This window comes from Notolabrus celidotus, chromosome 7 (assembly GCF_009762535.1).
Source record: "Notolabrus celidotus isolate fNotCel1 chromosome 7, fNotCel1.pri, whole genome shotgun sequence".
Taxonomy (NCBI): domain Eukaryota; kingdom Metazoa; phylum Chordata; class Actinopteri; order Labriformes; family Labridae; genus Notolabrus; species Notolabrus celidotus.
The window spans coordinates 19,742,323-19,759,795 of NC_048278.1; the positions used below are offsets into that span (position 1 = coordinate 19,742,323).

General features: G+C 39.2%; 2 protein-coding genes across 2 annotated transcripts; one reads left to right on the forward strand and one right to left on the reverse strand.

The window, feature by feature from the left end:
- Nucleotides 1-550: 550 nt before the first annotated feature.
- Nucleotides 551-14,439, reverse strand: hgsnat (heparan-alpha-glucosaminide N-acetyltransferase). The gene is given in 26 exon segments (XM_034688151.1): nucleotides 551-1,787; nucleotides 1,790-1,825; nucleotides 1,828-1,863; nucleotides 1,866-1,934; nucleotides 2,189-2,301; nucleotides 3,053-3,120; nucleotides 3,235-3,335; nucleotides 3,454-3,504; nucleotides 3,507-3,530; nucleotides 3,533-3,545; nucleotides 3,754-3,883; nucleotides 4,732-4,784; nucleotides 4,787-4,840; nucleotides 4,842-4,856; nucleotides 9,617-9,732; nucleotides 9,865-10,022; nucleotides 10,557-10,587; nucleotides 10,723-10,772; nucleotides 10,774-10,797; nucleotides 11,436-11,539; nucleotides 11,901-11,970; nucleotides 12,169-12,238; nucleotides 12,344-12,462; nucleotides 12,936-13,072; nucleotides 13,184-13,299; nucleotides 14,103-14,439. Coding segments are annotated over 26 exon segments (1,968 nt in total). The 5' UTR covers nucleotides 14,281-14,439; the 3' UTR covers nucleotides 551-1,755.
- A 696-nt stretch (nucleotides 14,440-15,135) lies between these two features.
- Nucleotides 15,136-17,247, forward strand: LOC117816060 (dynactin subunit 6-like). Its single transcript, XM_034688149.1, has 7 exons — nucleotides 15,136-15,262; nucleotides 15,476-15,540; nucleotides 15,688-15,793; nucleotides 15,909-15,994; nucleotides 16,111-16,158; nucleotides 16,254-16,396; nucleotides 17,013-17,247. Exons 1-7 carry the CDS (start codon nucleotides 15,234-15,236, stop codon nucleotides 17,037-17,039), a joined length of 504 nt encoding a protein of 167 aa, XP_034544040.1. The 5' UTR covers nucleotides 15,136-15,233; the 3' UTR covers nucleotides 17,040-17,247.
- The last annotated feature ends 226 nt before the right edge of the window (nucleotides 17,248-17,473 follow it).

Sequence of the window (17,473 nt, forward strand, 5' to 3'; positions counted from 1 at the left end):
CTCAGCAGAGCCAACGGCACAACAGGAAAACCAGACTGGAAGGAAAAGCAGGGAGAGAAAGAGGGGGAGGTGTGACAGGGCAAAGGGGTGAGAAAAGGGGGAGGAGTGGCGGCGGGCAGAGGCAGACGCCAAAACAACAGGCGTGGGAAAGTTACAAAGTCACGCGAGATCAGAAAAACTCTCACAATTGACTTGAATAGAGATGGGGTAGAACCTGTCGCGAGATGAGGGCTAACCCTCACGACTTACTTTTCTGTTTTTTCTGCCATGCACCCCACACTGTAACTCTATTCCCACGCCTTATTGAGCAATAAAGCAAACTGCACCTCGCTACACTGAAAAGCTGGGAACACAGCGTGAGGGAACATGATGGTTATGTGAATTAAAACACAGGAAAGATACATTTATATAAATTGTTAATTACATAAGAAAAATGGTTTCTGTACTTGCCTAAAATGGACAGAATTAAACATAAATGATAATTGAAATATGTTTTATTACATATTTTTGAAATAAAAAAAAATGTAGAAAAGTTTTGGACAATGAGTTCATTGATTTAGACAATACAAATGAAAAAATACTCCCAACTATTCAGTGGAATGAACATGTGGTTTGATAAAATATGTTAATGAAAGTTATTTTTACACCAACTGCAATTTGCAGGGAAATACATTTTTTATGTGTAAACATTTTTTGAAGTATTGTCAACAGAAATATATGGTTAGATCTGATATTGTCAAATATAACGTTTCAAATCAATGAAACTTATGAACATGTGTGTGATAACAGTAGAGTGCTCTTTTTTTAATTTCATGACATATTTAACATTATGTTTGAAAAAAAGGAACTCCCATATGTTTGGCAAATACTTTCTGCCAATGCTAACGCAAGGAAGCAAGTGTAACAACATACAAAGGTTAGTTCTGTGTCTTGTCTTTTCAAAAAGTTTATCAAAGAGTATACACGTGTTTGAGATTTAATTAAAATTCAGCATAAGATATCCCCAGAGGGACTTCAAAAGTCAGCTGATATGCCCACAGTCACTTCCCTCAGCTTGTTACAGAAGTAACAGACAGCATGATGTCCACCAAACCACAGGACTCTTGCTGATGAAAAGGATCATGTCTACCCAGGAACAGCAATTATGCAGAAGTTTAACTTTTATGTCTTATAACCTCAGGGTATTGTTTCCTGTTAAAATATCACTTCCATCTGCAACCATGATGGACTTTCAACAGTGTGCAAATCGTTTACATTCTCCTCCTATTCTTGATGAGTCAATCTCACCAATCTCTCTACTTCAGCTTTCAGACTAATGCCACAGTACTATAGATGGCAGCACTGATACTGCCAAGGGGAAGTAAATACGGAATTGTTGAATCACAGCACCCTGCCACTGAAGTCTGTGATACAAAATGAGGAATAAAAGCATGAGAATAAACACATGTCAGCCCTTATTGTCAGTATTCATGGTTCTCTTAGAGTTGATTACCTATTCTTGAAAAGGTTATTCCTGAGTCAATAAGGGTATTTGGAAGAGGTACTCTATTTATCTGAAAGTCTTTAGAAAGTCTTAACACATTGTAACCCAATAAAGTAGTGCTTGAGAAACAATGTTTCTTCATAAAAACCACCAACTTTCTAAGAAAACAAATCAGTCTTCTGTTTCCTGTGTTCCAAGTATTCTCACAGGTTAAACTACAGCATTTTTGATGAAACAATGGCCCGCTGGGTTGTTGTTTGTGTCCCATCAGTTTAAATCTTCCAGAAAATCCTCTTTCTGTAGGCACGTATGAGATGAGGACCCAGCAGGAGGTAGCCACTAGTTCTGGGTTAGATGCTCAGCGTGGGATTGGTTGTCACCATGCGCCAACGGAAGGGGAAGTATCCTTGGAAACACCTCATGGCCCACGTACCAAGGATGGAGTTCATACCTGAATCAAGCATTAAAAACAATAATTATCCAAAATTTGAAGGGAATTGCCAGATCAAGCTGCTTCATAGCCCTCCGTACAGACCCTGCCTGATGAAAATACTCTACTAATTTGAGGAAATGCAAGTCTAAATTTATAAAAGTACAAAAAAAAAAGTCAGTAGCAGGCTTGTTTGTTCATTTCATGATGCATAATTGAGTCCAATGTAGACAAGGCTTATATTCACGATTGTCATAATACAGTACAATGCTTACCAGGGTAGTAGAATGGAGCCCCAGACCACCACTTCTTCACATCCACGGTGTAGTAGACAATTACTAGCAGCACAAATGCAAAACAGGCCAGGGTTGTAACATAGGACAGTGACCTAGAAGGGAAATAAATACACACAAAAGTGTTGAAAACTGCAGTAAATAATCTTTTCATCTTTCCTCAGGTTATTTGAAACATATTTTCTGCACTCTTATATAGTCCACAAATGTGATCCAAATGGATTACATTTGTGGACTATATTTTATTATCAAGAATGAAATGTAAGTGTTTTTTGTTACATCATGTCTTTTGTTCATATGTAGGTACACATTTTTTGTGACTTATTGATATGTGATTGCTGATGTGACTGAGTTCGACAATTTTTCTCTAGTCTGATGAAGAGCAAATCTGCTTGAAACAACACTACTTAGTGAATTTAATTGCTCGGATATTTGAGCCCTGCAAAGTGCGGGCAGTCTTTTTTTTTGTTTGCATTCAATGTACTGTTGGTGCTGCAAACCATGCAGCCATGGTCATAAGTGATTTGAATTAAAAGTAAATGAACTAGATTCACAAAGGAAATGTGGAAAGCCATGACGAAGTATTTTATGATTATATGACATCACTTGAATTTGGGATTGTAAAAAAGAGTGTTTTGCCACATTACAAACACAGTGTCAGAAGAGCGGACATTAACATTTGTGGACTGATGTTGGCTTACCAAGACATCATACAACAGCTCAAATGTACTTGCAATAACATAAATCAAAAGAACCATTCACACAAAGCTATCATATTGGACAGCACACAACAATAAAAGAAGACTGAGAATGAAACCCTGTTAACTGCATAAAAATGAACTTTACCATAGGTTTTTGTTGACAGGAATGAGCCCTGTCTGTTGAACCTTAGTCAGAGCTGCTGATATGACTCCCTGTGAGTACAAAAGACTGTATTATTAAATCATCCGGAGGCTTAAGTGCTATTAGTAAAACACAAACAGTGAGAATGAGAGCCAATTCAGCAACAATGACACAGAAGCAACAACAATCATGTGAGGTAAATATACTTACTAATAGAGACCCCATATGAGAAACCTTGACATTATACTTGTGTGGACATCTCTGTAGTGTAAGATTATTTTCCCGCCTGGAGAGTATTAAAAACACAAGCATAAGAGAAAAAAACAGCTGAGCAGTATCATCATTAAGATTAACATCAGAAAAATAAATGAAAGCAGGAAGACAGAAACCAGAAAAATACACACTACAGACCTGTAATCCAAGAAAAGCCATGAGGACGGAGTTGATGCTGCCAGAAACCCTTCTGGATCAAATGGCATTGAGTTCCGTAAATCACCTTAATGAAAAGAACACAGGGGAGGATTTTTGTCAACATACTTGAGCTCTGACACAGGTTACTCCTGCATCACTTGCAATGATAGTATGGTAGAGGTTCACAGAGAGAAACTTGATACGTGGGTTGAAGCTTGACCACCCATGTTATTAAAATACTGAATGTGATTTCTGTTGTTTGTATGTCTGGGGTTAGTTTGCAGGTCACTAACCCGCGATGAAGGAGTCTGGTAGATGTGGTTTAGTCCAAAAAGCCACCGGTCAATGTAACCAGCTGCTCCCACCGGTGGCAGTTAGCATACAGACTCTCGTCCCCAATCCCCACCTGGACCCAGGTAGCCTCTGTTCACAGAACATAGGAGCGATCAGTGTTACTAGTTTTGGATAAAAGGTATCACAAGTGAGGGTAAGAGTGAAAATACAAGAACAAAGTGAGGATGGACTGTTGAGGAATTAAATTGATTTCTGATGGAAATTCTGATTTTGCTCCATTTTCAATCATACATTTGTCATGACAACATATACAAGTGCAGCAAGAACAGGAAATAAAATACTTATTTTTAAATGAAGCATCTGGTTATGTTGAAATAATCAAACAATTATTTTGGACTATAAGGCTAAACTTAAAGCTCCTGTGTGCAACGTTTGGTTTGTGGCCACTTGTTGATAAGACTGATCCTGCTGTCTTTTAATAATGAAAAATATCACTCACTAGGAATCTCTGCTTTGGAAAAAGTGAATATAAACAATGCTCATCAAATTACTGTATAGATATTATCAGTCTTGATAGTCACTGATTCAGTTATTCCCTTTTTCAGGCATGAAGAAGCACCAGTATCAATTTCACTTTGTTATATTAGCAGCTAAAACTCCTCACAGTAGCTTTCAGTTTTATACTCTGCAAAAGTTAAACACCTTACATAGTTTAAAATGCAGCAGTCAGAGTGCATGCCTCTCAGGTATGTAATCATGTTTCAATGACAAAAAATGACTATGTATCAAGGACTGGAGATAGGGTCGAGTGAAGCACTGCATGGTAACAGGACTGATCTGCCATTGCACACAAACACAAGACCAAAAACGCACACACTGATATTTTTTTAAGAAGTGGATAAAACCTTATTGCTTGCTAAGCACTTCCTGTATAACATGGTTACTAAAATACACACAACATGCCCTGTCTGACTCACGTTGGGCAATCAGGTACTGGAAGGAGGAAAGTGAGGCAAAGCCAGACTGTTTTCTAAGAGCAGCACCACACAGCCAGGCTGGCCAGTACAGCAGGATATCAAGTCCAGGAGGACCAACACGCATCCTGGAAAACACAAAGTAAAAACTCAGACAAGCACTTTCAATCACCAACTGAATTAAAAAAACATTGAGGTAATATGTAAATAGAAGTAAGAAGAGATTTTTGTGATTTAAAAAAAATGTTTTATGTATTTTGGGTAGATACATCTTGTACCAGTTGGACAGTTCAGGGTTCCCACTCTTTTCCAGAGATCATTTTCCAGGACATTTCCAGGACAGTTTCATTGATGATCAAGCTGGTATGACCTATGCTATCAATGAAATCATCTCTTACATACTTAAAAAAATATGGCAAATTGATAATAGAATAATGCAACCACAGATGTACAGCTCTTCACTTTATTAGTGCAACCAAGTAACAATGATGGGCAACATCTCAGCTTTCTCTTCTCTCAAAAAATATAAAATGAGCTAAGAAAAAAACAAAAGAGCCTGCAAAGGAATCAGGAAGCTGCCTTACTGAAATAATTAAATAATAGTAATGATCAGAGGATCAGTGCATTAATGACCTAAATAGAACTGAATGACAAAAATGGCCACAAATGTTCTCAACTCGACTCAAACTCAAAATATACTGCTTAATCATGATATTCATCCTGCTAAGTGGTCGATATTAAACAAAGCAAATGTCACGTTTTTTTTATTTGAGTTACCAATAACTCTGAAAAAATTGCACCGGTGTAAAGATGCACTCTGTATTTGAAGGTCTCTCAGAGATTTTAAAAAAATGTAAACTGTCTTCCTGCATGGCGATGTCTATTATGATCAGCAGTGTCTACAACGTGGAGTTTCTGTGCAGCTGTGTCGCTCTTTTTGTTCCGTTTGTTTTCACTATCGGGAGTTTGCACTCCTACTAGCTAGAGCAGGGTTTCTCAAAGTTTTTGGAGCCAGGGACCTCTTACAGGTGAGAAAATTGTCCATGGCCCCCTCATAATTTTAACACAGATTAAGCACATTAGTGATGTGTCATGATCAAAGCTGCGGCTCTGAGAGATGATGCTTAATAGTGAATCAGAAGAGCCGGCTCGCATCAAGAGAGAGCCGGCTCCAGTTTTTTCCTTTCGCTGCTTAGCTCTCACAGTGCTCAGCCCTAGCTCTGCTCACAGCAGCTCATTGGTCAGCATGACCATTAATAATGCTTGCTTGAGTTGGTTCTGGTTCTGGTTCTGTTGCTCGTGTTTGGTTCTGGTTATGTTTGCTTTAGTTGGCTCTGGTTCTGTTTGCTTGAGTTTGGTTCTGGTTTTGGTCAGTTTGCTTGAGTTCGGTTCGGTTCTGTTCGGTTCTGTTCTGGTTCTGTTCTGGTTCTGTTCTGGTTCTGTTCTGGTAATGGTTCTGGTTGGGTTCTGTTCTGGTTTGAATCTAGTTCAAGTCTGGTTCGGTTCTGGTTCGGTTCTGGTATGTTTCTGGTTTGGTTCCGGTTCGGTTCTGGTTCAGTTCTGGTATGGTTCGTTTCGGTTCTGGTTCGGGTCTGGTTCGGTTCAAGTCTGGTTCGGTTCTGGTTCGGTTCGATTCCGGTTGGGTTCTGGTTCAGTTCTGGTACGGTTCTGGTTCGGGTCTGGTTCGGTTCTGGTTCGGTTCGGTTCTGGTTCAGTTCTGGTTCGGTTCGATTCCGGTTTGGTTCTGGTTCAGTTCTGGTACGGTTCTGGTTCGGGTCTGGTTCGGTTCTGGTCGGTTCGGTTCTGGTTCAGTTCTGGTAGGGTTCTGGTTCGGTTCTGGTTCTGTTCTGGTTCGGGTCTGGTTTGGTTCTGGTTCGGTTCTGGTTGAGTTTGATTCTGGTTCTGTTTGCATGAGTTTGGTTCTGGTTCTGTATGATTAAGTTTAGGTCTGGTTCTAAACCTAACCGTAACCTTAATCCTAACCCTAAACCTAACCCTAACCCTAACCCTAATCATAATCCTAACCCTAACCCAAATCATAATCCTACCCCTAATCATAATCTTAATCCTAACCCTAACCCTAATCACAACCTTAACCCTAACCCTAATCACAACCCTTACCCTAACCCTAATCACAACCCTAATCACAACCCTAACCCTAATCACAAGCCTTATCACAACCCTAACCCTATCCCTAATCACAACCCTAACCCTAAACACAACCCTAACCCTAATCACAACCCTAACCCTAAACACAACCCTAACCCTAACCCTAACCCTAATCACAACCCTAACCCTAACCCTAATCACAACCCTAACCACAACCCTTATTACAACCCTAACCCTATCCCTAATCACAACCCTAACCCTAATCACAACCCTAACCCTAAACACAACCCTAACCCTAATCACAACCCTAACCCTAATCACAACCCTAACCCTAACCACAACCCTTATTACAACCCTAACCCTATCCCTAATCACAACCCTAACCCTAATCACAACCCTAACCCTAAACACAACCCTAACCCTAGTCACAACCCTAACCCTAATCACAACCCTAACCCTAAACACAACCCTAACCCTAATCACAAACCCTAACCCTAACCACAACCCTTATTAAAACCCTAACCCTATCCCTAATCACAACCCTAACCCTAATCAAACCCTAACCCTAAACACAACCCTAACCCTAGTCACAACCCTAACCCTAATCACAACCCTAACCCTAACCCCAACCCTAACCCTAATCACAACCCTAACCCTAACCCCAACCCTAACCTAATCACAACCCTAACCCTAACCTAATCACAACCCTAACCCTAACCCTAATCACAACCCTAACCTAATCACAACCCTAACCCTAATCACAACCCTAACCCTAATCACAACCCTAACCCTGATCACAACCCTCACCCTAATCACAACCCTGACCCTAACCCGAATCACAACCCTAACCCTAACCCTAATCACAACCCTAACCCTAATCACAACCCTAACCCTAATCACAACCCTAACCCCAACCCTAACCCTAATCACAACCCTAACCTGATCACAACCCTAACCCTAACCCTAATCACAACCCAACCCTACCCTAATCACAACCCTACCCTAATCACAACCCTAACCTAATCCACACCCTAACCCCAACCCTAACCCTAATCACAACCCTAACCCTAATCACAACCCTAACCCTAACCCTAATCACAACCCTAACCCTAACCCTAATCACAATCATAACCCTAACCCTAATCATAACCCTAACCCTATCCCTAATCACAACCCTAACCCTAATCACAACCCTAACCCCAACCCTAATCACAACCCTAACCCTGATCACAACCCTCACCCTAATCACAACCCTGACCCTAACCCTAATTACAACCCTAACCCTAACCCTCATCACAACCCTAACCCTAACCCTAATCACAACCCTAACCCTAACCCCAACCCTAATCATAATCATAACCCTAACCCTAACCCTAACCCTATCCCTAATCACAACCCTAACCTTAATCACAATCCTAACCCTAATCAAAACCCTAACCCTAATCACAACCCTAACCCTAATCACAACCTTAACCCTAATCACAACCCTAACCCTAATCACAACCCTTACCCTAACCCTATCCCTATCACAACCCTAACCCTAATCACAACCCTAACCTTAATTACAACCCTACCCTAACCCTATCCCTAATCACAACCCTAACCCTAACCCCAACCCTAACCCTAATCACAACCTAACCCTAACCCCAAACCTAACCCTAATCACAACCCTAACCCTATTAAAACCCTAACCCTAATTATAACCCTAGGATCAGGGTGAGAATGGTTTTGTAACAGAATAAATGCACAACAATTGGGCAATTATAAGGCTTCTCATAAAACACCGTACGTAAAAGGGTTTTCAACACAAACCATTATTTTTTTGCAAAGTTAAGGTAAATACAACGGCTACTAAAGATCCTAAATTAAGAGTCGATCGGGAGTCGAAAGAGCCGGCTCTTCTTGGGGGCCGAGTCAAAAGAGCCGCTCTCTGAAAAGAGCCGGCTCTCTGAAAAGAGCCCAGCTTCCCATCACTAAAGCACATGCTTACTACCATTTGCACTCTTAGTTGCCCTTGGAACTATTTGTATTGTAAAACGTATCAATGTAAATACTTCAGACCTGTACCATAGTGATAAACACATAACACTTCAATTTGAAACAAGTAAATACCACTTGTATACTTTAAAACAGAGGGTCATTTCATTCCTTGTGGACTCAACATGACAGCATTTATACTTTCCAAGTACTTGATTCTTAAACGCTTCACGAAAATTAACAGTAACAAGACTCACATATCCCTTCGAGCCACCAAATGGTATCATTACAATGGTGTATATGCTGTTTTGTAATGACACAGCACAATTTTATGATTTACTAGAAATGTATTCAAATATTTCACGGACCCCCCAGGCTATGGTTCGCAGACCCCCAGGACCCCACTTTGAGAACTACTGAGCTAGAGTACGGTAATTGAGCCAAATGTACCATAAAACATAAACAATATACCCCCGTTTTCTGTGAATGCATGATTATGAAGTGGAGAAAAGATGTGAAAAAAGTTGTGCAGTGTCGCTGTCTTTTCCAGCACAGCATGCACTCAACTTTCAATGAATGGGGATGTGTTTTGTTAATCGGGTCAGGTCGCACGCAGCCATGTTGGAATAATTTTCCAGGACTATATGTGATTTTCCAGGACATTTTAATTTTTCTCCCATTTTCCAGGTGTTTTCCAGTACTGGAAAACTTGTCAACTGTTTTCCAGGTTTTCCAGGTTTTCCAGGACGCGTGGGAACCCTGACAGTTCAAGAATGAGGGTTTAATAGTGCTGTTGGCTTACCCTTGTAAGGATGTCCAGATGACCTCTTGCCACCAACAAATCCAGGCAGGCTACAACTAGATATGACCAGGCCAGACGCTGTAACACACCTGGAATCCGCAGGTTTTCCCAAGATACTGTGAAGCAGATGAGGATGAGTTTTTGGTGAGCATGCAGGTAGAAACAAGCAGGAGAAAATGACAACACAACTCAGTGGCTTAGTACAAAAGACACAGGTTGTTCATCATCAATCATAGCATTGTGCTCACATGCTCCTTGGCAGTTTGGGTTGATGATGATGACACCAATGATGAAGAGCTGAAGGCTCCTCCACCAAACTTTCCTGAGCAATGAGCAGCGGGTGGAGCCTGAGCGGAGCTGGGAGTTGATGGACAGGGCAACGGATGTCCCCATTATGAATACAAACCTGGAGGAGGGGGGAAAGTAAAGACAAGGATTTTTCTCATTGCTCAGTTAATAAGACAAAATATGAGCACTCAGTATAGCTTTGAAACTTCTTCATTAAATGCTTTGTTAATCGAATAAGATAACTAGCCAGGGTTTTTTGATGTTGAAGCTGTTACATGTTTTCTTTTTAGAGATGAGGGACGTTTTATAGTGAGTTACAACACCGTAAAGACAATTCAAACCCCTATTATCCTATCAAAACAGGTTTATTTGCTGACAGAATCCAATAACAAAAAATCTAAACACTAAAACTATACGTTTAAAAATTACAATAATAAGTGCAAGCACTTGTATGTATAATCAAACGAGGTAATAAGTCTTGAAGTTAATTGGAGAATTATACAAGCACAGATTTTCAATATAAATGGAAAAAAGATTAACTAGTTCATGGTTGCTTAATTCAGTGCATATGGCGATACTATTTATTAAAACAAAAACAATATAGCTGTATATTTACTAAAATGCAGAAGAATACATTTTAAACTGAACTTACCAAGGGAAGACGAGATCTGCAACAGTTAGCCCTGCAAGGACAAAAGTGGGAAACATGTTTAAAATCAACTACAAGTACTATTACTAGGTGACAAAAAAACAAAAACAAATGATGACTTATGTTTACAATGATTAAAAAGTCAAAAGCAGAAGCAGGCTGTGCTCACCATTCCAGCTTTCGTGTCTGAAAAACCAGTATCTTCCCCCTCCATAGTTCAAAAACCATAATGACTAAGGAGATACTGACAGGAAATTAAGAAAAAAAGAATTGTTACAGGAGGACACTGAACACTTGCTTCAGGCAAGAGATTATAAATCAGGAAAGCAAAGTTACCTGTACATACTTGTTTCAAATCATGCTCAAGAGTTAGAAAATAACAGAAATACAGCTAAATGATCCACTTTATGTCTGTTAAACAGACACAACTATTCAAGGGATCAGATCTGTGTTAATGTTATTAGTATGTCACTCATTAATCAGCAGCAATTCCAGTGTGTGCTGCCAAAATGTCACACTGTCGAGGCAATCACATGACACTGTATGAAGACAGATCACACAAAGAATACTTTTTTTTTCTTCAATTTTTCCTCTTTTTTTCAATGAATAAAAGGCACTGCTCAGTTCCACTTCAGTCACTTGAAATGGCTAATACAAGTTTCAATTCAGTGACCAGTAATCAGGGAAAGTATAGGTCAATATCACTCTTTCTTCGTTTGACTGTTTAGTATTTATAATAACTCAAATGCAGCTCATTGCAAGAGGAGGATACAGACCATACCAGCTGTGACAAATGCAATCTGATAACCAAGTTGTAACTAATTAATAGCTTTCTCTGATCAAGCTATGTTACAGGGTTGCGAGTAAGGGTGAGATGCTTACCCTCTGAATGTGTCCAGAGATCGCAGCCTCTTGCTAGGACTGGGTGGTGGAGGAAGGATGTTGTCAGTGACTGGTGGTACTATCCTGCCAGGAGAGCCCAGTTCCTGAATGAATTAAATTATAGATAAACTATTCAGTTGGACAAATATGAATTTCTGCAAACCTAAGACTTACAATTAAGGTGGATGAGATCCCCTCACAGATTTGGTTGATGTGATTTTTTAAAAAGTACCTCTAAATAAATACATGCATCCTTAGGCATAGTTTGTCTCTCTATTTTATATACAGTATTGTTTTATGATTGTACAAGATTCACAACAGTACGATTATACATTTTCCTCTAAAATATGTATCACCTAATTAATTATCTGAAGGTTAAAATACAAAAACTAACAAGAACCACCTTGGCTAAATAATATCTTAAAGTTTGTAGTTGGAAGAAAGCATTTTTTTGCAAACACTCACAGAGTTTATAAGCCTCTCTGTTTCCATGGAGCCACCAATTCGGAAGAGGATCCCCCTCACTACTTCAAGGCTGTAAAAGAAGCAGTCAACCAGTTCAGGAGTTATTATATACACACACTCTTAATTGAATGCTCCAAAAGTACAACAAAAGCAAAACGATTTAAAGCCAAGAAAGGTATGCTATCATCCATTGCATGAATCCAGATTTTGGTTTTAGTTGTATATGTACACATAATATGTATGTGAACAAAAGAGTGAAGTACTTTACCCGTATATTGTTCTTCCAATAGCAGACAACAAGAAGAGTCCAGCAAAGATAACGAAGGCTATCAAGATTGCTGTGTGAATGTATAAGAGTATCATTTCATTAGAGCACAGTGTGTAATATTCATCAACACCATGACATACAAGCTTATGAATTCAGTAATGGGACTGAGACTCACGTATGTAGCTGTTGATGGCTTCTGCATCAGTCACTACTGAGCAGTTTACCACTGATGAGTCGTTCAGATTTTTTACCCACAGTGAGTAGTTTCCATGCTCCCCAAAGTGGAATGGAACCCTGCAGATCAAATGATCCGTACAAAATCAAAATGATAACTATTGCTCATTGGATGGCTCTTTAATTTTCAATATGTAGATTATCATTCCACAATGTTTTGATTACAAAAAAGCTAGATTACCCCTTAAATCTGTAGACTAGTTAGTTAATTAATGCTTTTTTTTTAAAGGTGTGTTGCAGTAATTCAGCTGTGGAGTACAACTATAAAGGGTCCTTGGAGACTTTCAAGTGTTACATTAATTTATCCAAGCTGTGTTAACATGTCTATTAGTGCATCCCAACATGTAAGACAATATGTTAAACCATGTTATAAACAGTTGTGTACATATTAACTTATATTTTTACTGGAAACCTGTAAAACTTAATATAGGACAAGGTTTTATGGTAGTGCTCTTATCACTGTTACTGATTCAGTTTTATATGTTTGCAGTTATAGTGTTTATAAAAATTAAAACTAAAATTCTGTCACTTACTTGCAGAGCTCAGTTCTGACAGATGGGCTGTTGAGCTGTAGTGTAATTTGATGCTGTGTGCTGACAATGAAGTTTGCCGAACTGGGCTGACCTGGACCGGTCCCTGCAGCTACTACCCCAAGCTTCTGGTACAAACACTAGCAGAGAAAGAAGCAAGGGTCTAGATCAGAACATCATCCTCATCATACTACAAGTCATACCGCCATATTACTATAGAAATGTAGGCATATATATTAATATTTGTATACCTTGTAGCAGCGCTCTGACACCCAGGAAACCACCACCTCAGTGTCTAGCTCATTGTTGACTGTCAGAAGTGCCTCATCCATCTTCAGGACTTTTTGCTTCTGATGAGGGAAGCCAGCTGAAGGAAGACACAACAATACATTCAACATTCAATCAGAAAAGCCATTTTCCAGAAGAACATACAGATGGGATGCTACACCTTACAGTGCAGGTGACCACCCAACTGCAAAGCAACAAATCGCTCAACAACTATAAACATTATTCTTGAAATCAAGCACACTTAGCAGTACATTTGTGCACATGTAAATAAATAGAGTTATGACAGTTTTGCCCAAAAGGCTTCACGTTTGAATGTATTTCAGCGGCTACAGCTGAGCACCCAACCAGCTTCTTGTAACTAACTTCAAACCTTTAGTTTACTGTCGATATGGATCGGATCACTACTCCATATCATGTGCGTGGAAACGTATATGAGTCCCTTGTTGAAACAACTTTACTGCCCAATCTATTTGAGAGCTACAGACACAAAGCTAACGTGCTGCATTGAACAGGAAAGCATGTGAGAGGGCTGAAGTTATGGCTGTGGAGAGACCCGTGGTCACATGCTGGATTAATCCGTACACTACCCCCAGGACTGGAGGGAGGTTCAAATGACTGGAGCTCTCCCTTTGACTGTCGGCTCTGTATCTGAGCTGGTGCTGTTAGCCTCTAGCTAACACTTAACGACTGCAGTGTCACATATCTAACGCGTGTGGCTGAAGTCAGCTGGTAATAACCACTTTCATCGCTACAATGTGGTTAAAATGCACAAGGGATACAGGTGGTGTGAAACTTTGCTGGTCGTTGTGTCATAAGCTATAGCTAGCCTAGCTACGAAGCACTTCCCTGTCATAGTTTTCACTGATCAAAATGGATACTTACAAGTAGATTTTTCAGCTGTCAGTGGTACCACGCACAGAGCCACAACCAAAGCAATAACGCCAAGGGACAAGATGTCATATTTCTCTGGTGGTTTCATATCTTTTTGATTTCCCTTGGACCAAACAACAGAAGATGCGTCTGCTGACTCTGAGCCCCTCTTTGGCTTCTTTTTGGCCATAGCAGACGACACTTCCAGCGCTTCCTTGTTTTGACACCATAGGGGAAGTGCCGAGGGTCAAAGTACATGATTACGCTAACCGTCCATTCGATGCCCTGGATAGATCACCACTTTATGATCATTTCGACAACGTCTAGTCTTAAGACCAGACCCTTTCGGAGACAGACCATAACAAGCTAATGTATATTTTTATGATTATGTTTTATGAACGTAGACCGAAATGTACGGAAGAGGATTAGGGCCACTGAAAAAAAAAAAGTTAAGGTCAATTTTTTTTAATTATTATTATTCTGAGAAAAAAGTCAGAGTTCTGAGAAAAAAGTCAGAATTATGAGAATAGAGTCAGAATTCTGAGATTAAAGTCAGAATTATGAGAATAAAGTCAGAATTCTGACTTCTGAGAAAAAAGTCAGAATTCTGATATTAAAGTCAGAATTATGAGAATAAAGTCAGAATTCTGACTTTTTTCTCAGAAGTCAGAATTCTGACTTTATTCTCAGAATTCTGACTTTAATCTCAGAATTCTGACTCTATTCTCATAATTCTGACTTTTTTCTCAGAACTCTGACTTTATTCTCAGAATTCTGACTTTAATCTCAGAATTCTGACTTTTTTCTCAGAATTATAATTTTTTTTTTAATTTGACCTTATTTTTTATTTTTTCAGTGGCCTTAATCCTCTTCCGTAGAAATGCGCCTTAATATGGTGGTATATAATTTACCTGTGCATCTTCACCTGTTTTTGTGATTTTGTTGTTGCTATTTTTTTTAAATTTAAGTGCATTCTTCCCATAAGCAAACCTGCATCCCATTTCCATCTTGCACAAAATACATCAGTACCATTTTTTTCTATAAACTAGTAACGCATGCGCACAGCAAGTTATCATCGCAAGGGGTCTAAATCGAAAACCGAGTGAATCAACGGCGCCTCCCTCCGGGACTCCATCCATCAGAATGGCAGATAAACAGAATGCACAAAAGAGGTAGAAATATTCTTAGCCCAAGAACAATGTTTAACTTTCACGCTAAAAGTTTATTGGAACAACTTGATGTGTAAATAAACACAAAAAAGTAATTATCAGATTAGCCAGCGTAAGTTAAGACGGCTAAGTGAGCAAGCTAGCAAGCGACGTCAGCAAACAGTATCACCCGCTTTTCTCTGAAATAATATTGTTTGTTTTTTACTTTAATTGCAGTGTCAAAATAGCCGCTGGAGCCGTAGTCTGTGTTGAAAGTGAAATACGAGGGGATGTCACCATAGGTAATATGGTTAACTTTGGATCAACTGCTGACTGCTGCAATGGCAAATACATACACTCATATTGATTAAGAGTTAAAAGTAACAACATTGGATTGCTTCCCTATGTGATCAAATAAACATTACCATTTCAATTCTCCATTTCTTCAGGTCCAAGGACTGTAGTCCATCCAAAAGCCCGAATCATCGCAGAGGCAGGACCCATTGTGATCGGAGAAGGCAATCTGATCGAGGAGCAGGCTCTGATCATTAACAGGTAACTCAACACTCATCCATATTTAAGTAAAACACATATCTTACATGTTACAAATATTAGATGGACAACAATCACACGTGCAGACTCTGACCCTGTTGTACCCCTTGTTCTTTAGTTACCCAGAAAACATCACACCAGACTCTGAAGTGGAACCAAAGACAATGACCATTGGCATGAACAATGTATTTGAAGTTGGATGTGGTATCCTTTTACCTTGCCTCACCAGTCTTATTCCATAAGTAGATCATTTTGTATGTTGTTGACATTTCATACATTTCAACCACTAAAGTGAATGTTGCCTGAGCTAGATCCAACAGTATCACAAGCCCTGAAGATCGGGGATAACAACGTGATTGAATCAAAAGGTGGGATGTTTAATACTGATATCTGCAGAAACGGATGAAGCATTTACACAAACAAAGTCAGTAACTGTACAAATGTTTCCCATTTTGCTGTGCAGCTGACGTCGGCAGAAATGTGATCCTCACCAGTGGCTGTATCATTGGAGCCTTCTGTCAGGTCAACACCTGTGAGGTCATACCTGAAAACACAGTTATCTATGGCTCAGGATGTATGCGGCGGGTTCAGACGGAGAGACCACAGGTATGAAAACACATGGTTGGGATGTAATCAGGTGTACCAGATCTGTGATTAATTAACAAAAGAAAAAACAATTTCTTCACTACAAACACTGTCATTTACATGATTTTGCTTATTCAAAGTGTCATTTTAGAACATTTGTACGTTTTACTGGTAGTAAATCCACCTCTTGTGTGTATCTATATTAATATTGTGTCTGTTAAATAGTTGTGGTAGTCTACCCTTACTTGCAACATCATCACCATTCTAATAAACACATCACTGGTTCCTTCATGTGAGCTTTATACTGACAGATTTTCATGGTAGATCTGTCAAGACTTTGACACCAAAAACTGTTATTTATATGTCAGACTAAGATTCTTTAACAACTACCTTCTTTAAAACATGACACGTGAGCAGTTACCACTGGTTCTGCTCAGAAATTGGGATACACCATTTTTGTCATGTTAATCACTGCATGATATTGACGCCTTGCTTTTAAATCATCAGCTGTTTGTCATGTCTGAAAACATGCAGTGGCTGAGGGTAGTGCTGGAATTTCAAACATGGATAAAAGTTTGAAAGCATGATGAAAATGCCAATTTGTGTTCACAACATGAATGTTTGGTCATCTTTTCAGCCCCAACTCTTCAACTCGACTTTCTGATGAAGATTCTGCCAAACTACCATCATTTGAAGAAGACCGTCAAAGCAGGCCACATGCTAGCTAAACTTTAGCGTTGTCTAATTTTAATAGAAATGCCAAGAAAACCTGATTTAAATGGAGAGCATGAATGTATATAATATAAATTTGCGTAGCTTTCATCAGTACTTTCTCTCTTACTCTGATAAATATTTTCTACTCTAACCCCACAGCTGATTAAGCATTTCTTTCATTTTTTGCTGTGCTGATATACAGTTTTCTATGATTAATTAAATAAATTAAAAAACCCTGAGGATGTACTTATTTTATATCATCGCTGGGTCAGTTTTACCAGAAGGTTAAATAAGGTCTTAAGAATGCTTGAAAAGGAAATGTTTCAGTGAAAGCCACATTTTAGAAGTGGACAGAGGTTCCTACAGTAAATAAAATATTTGAAT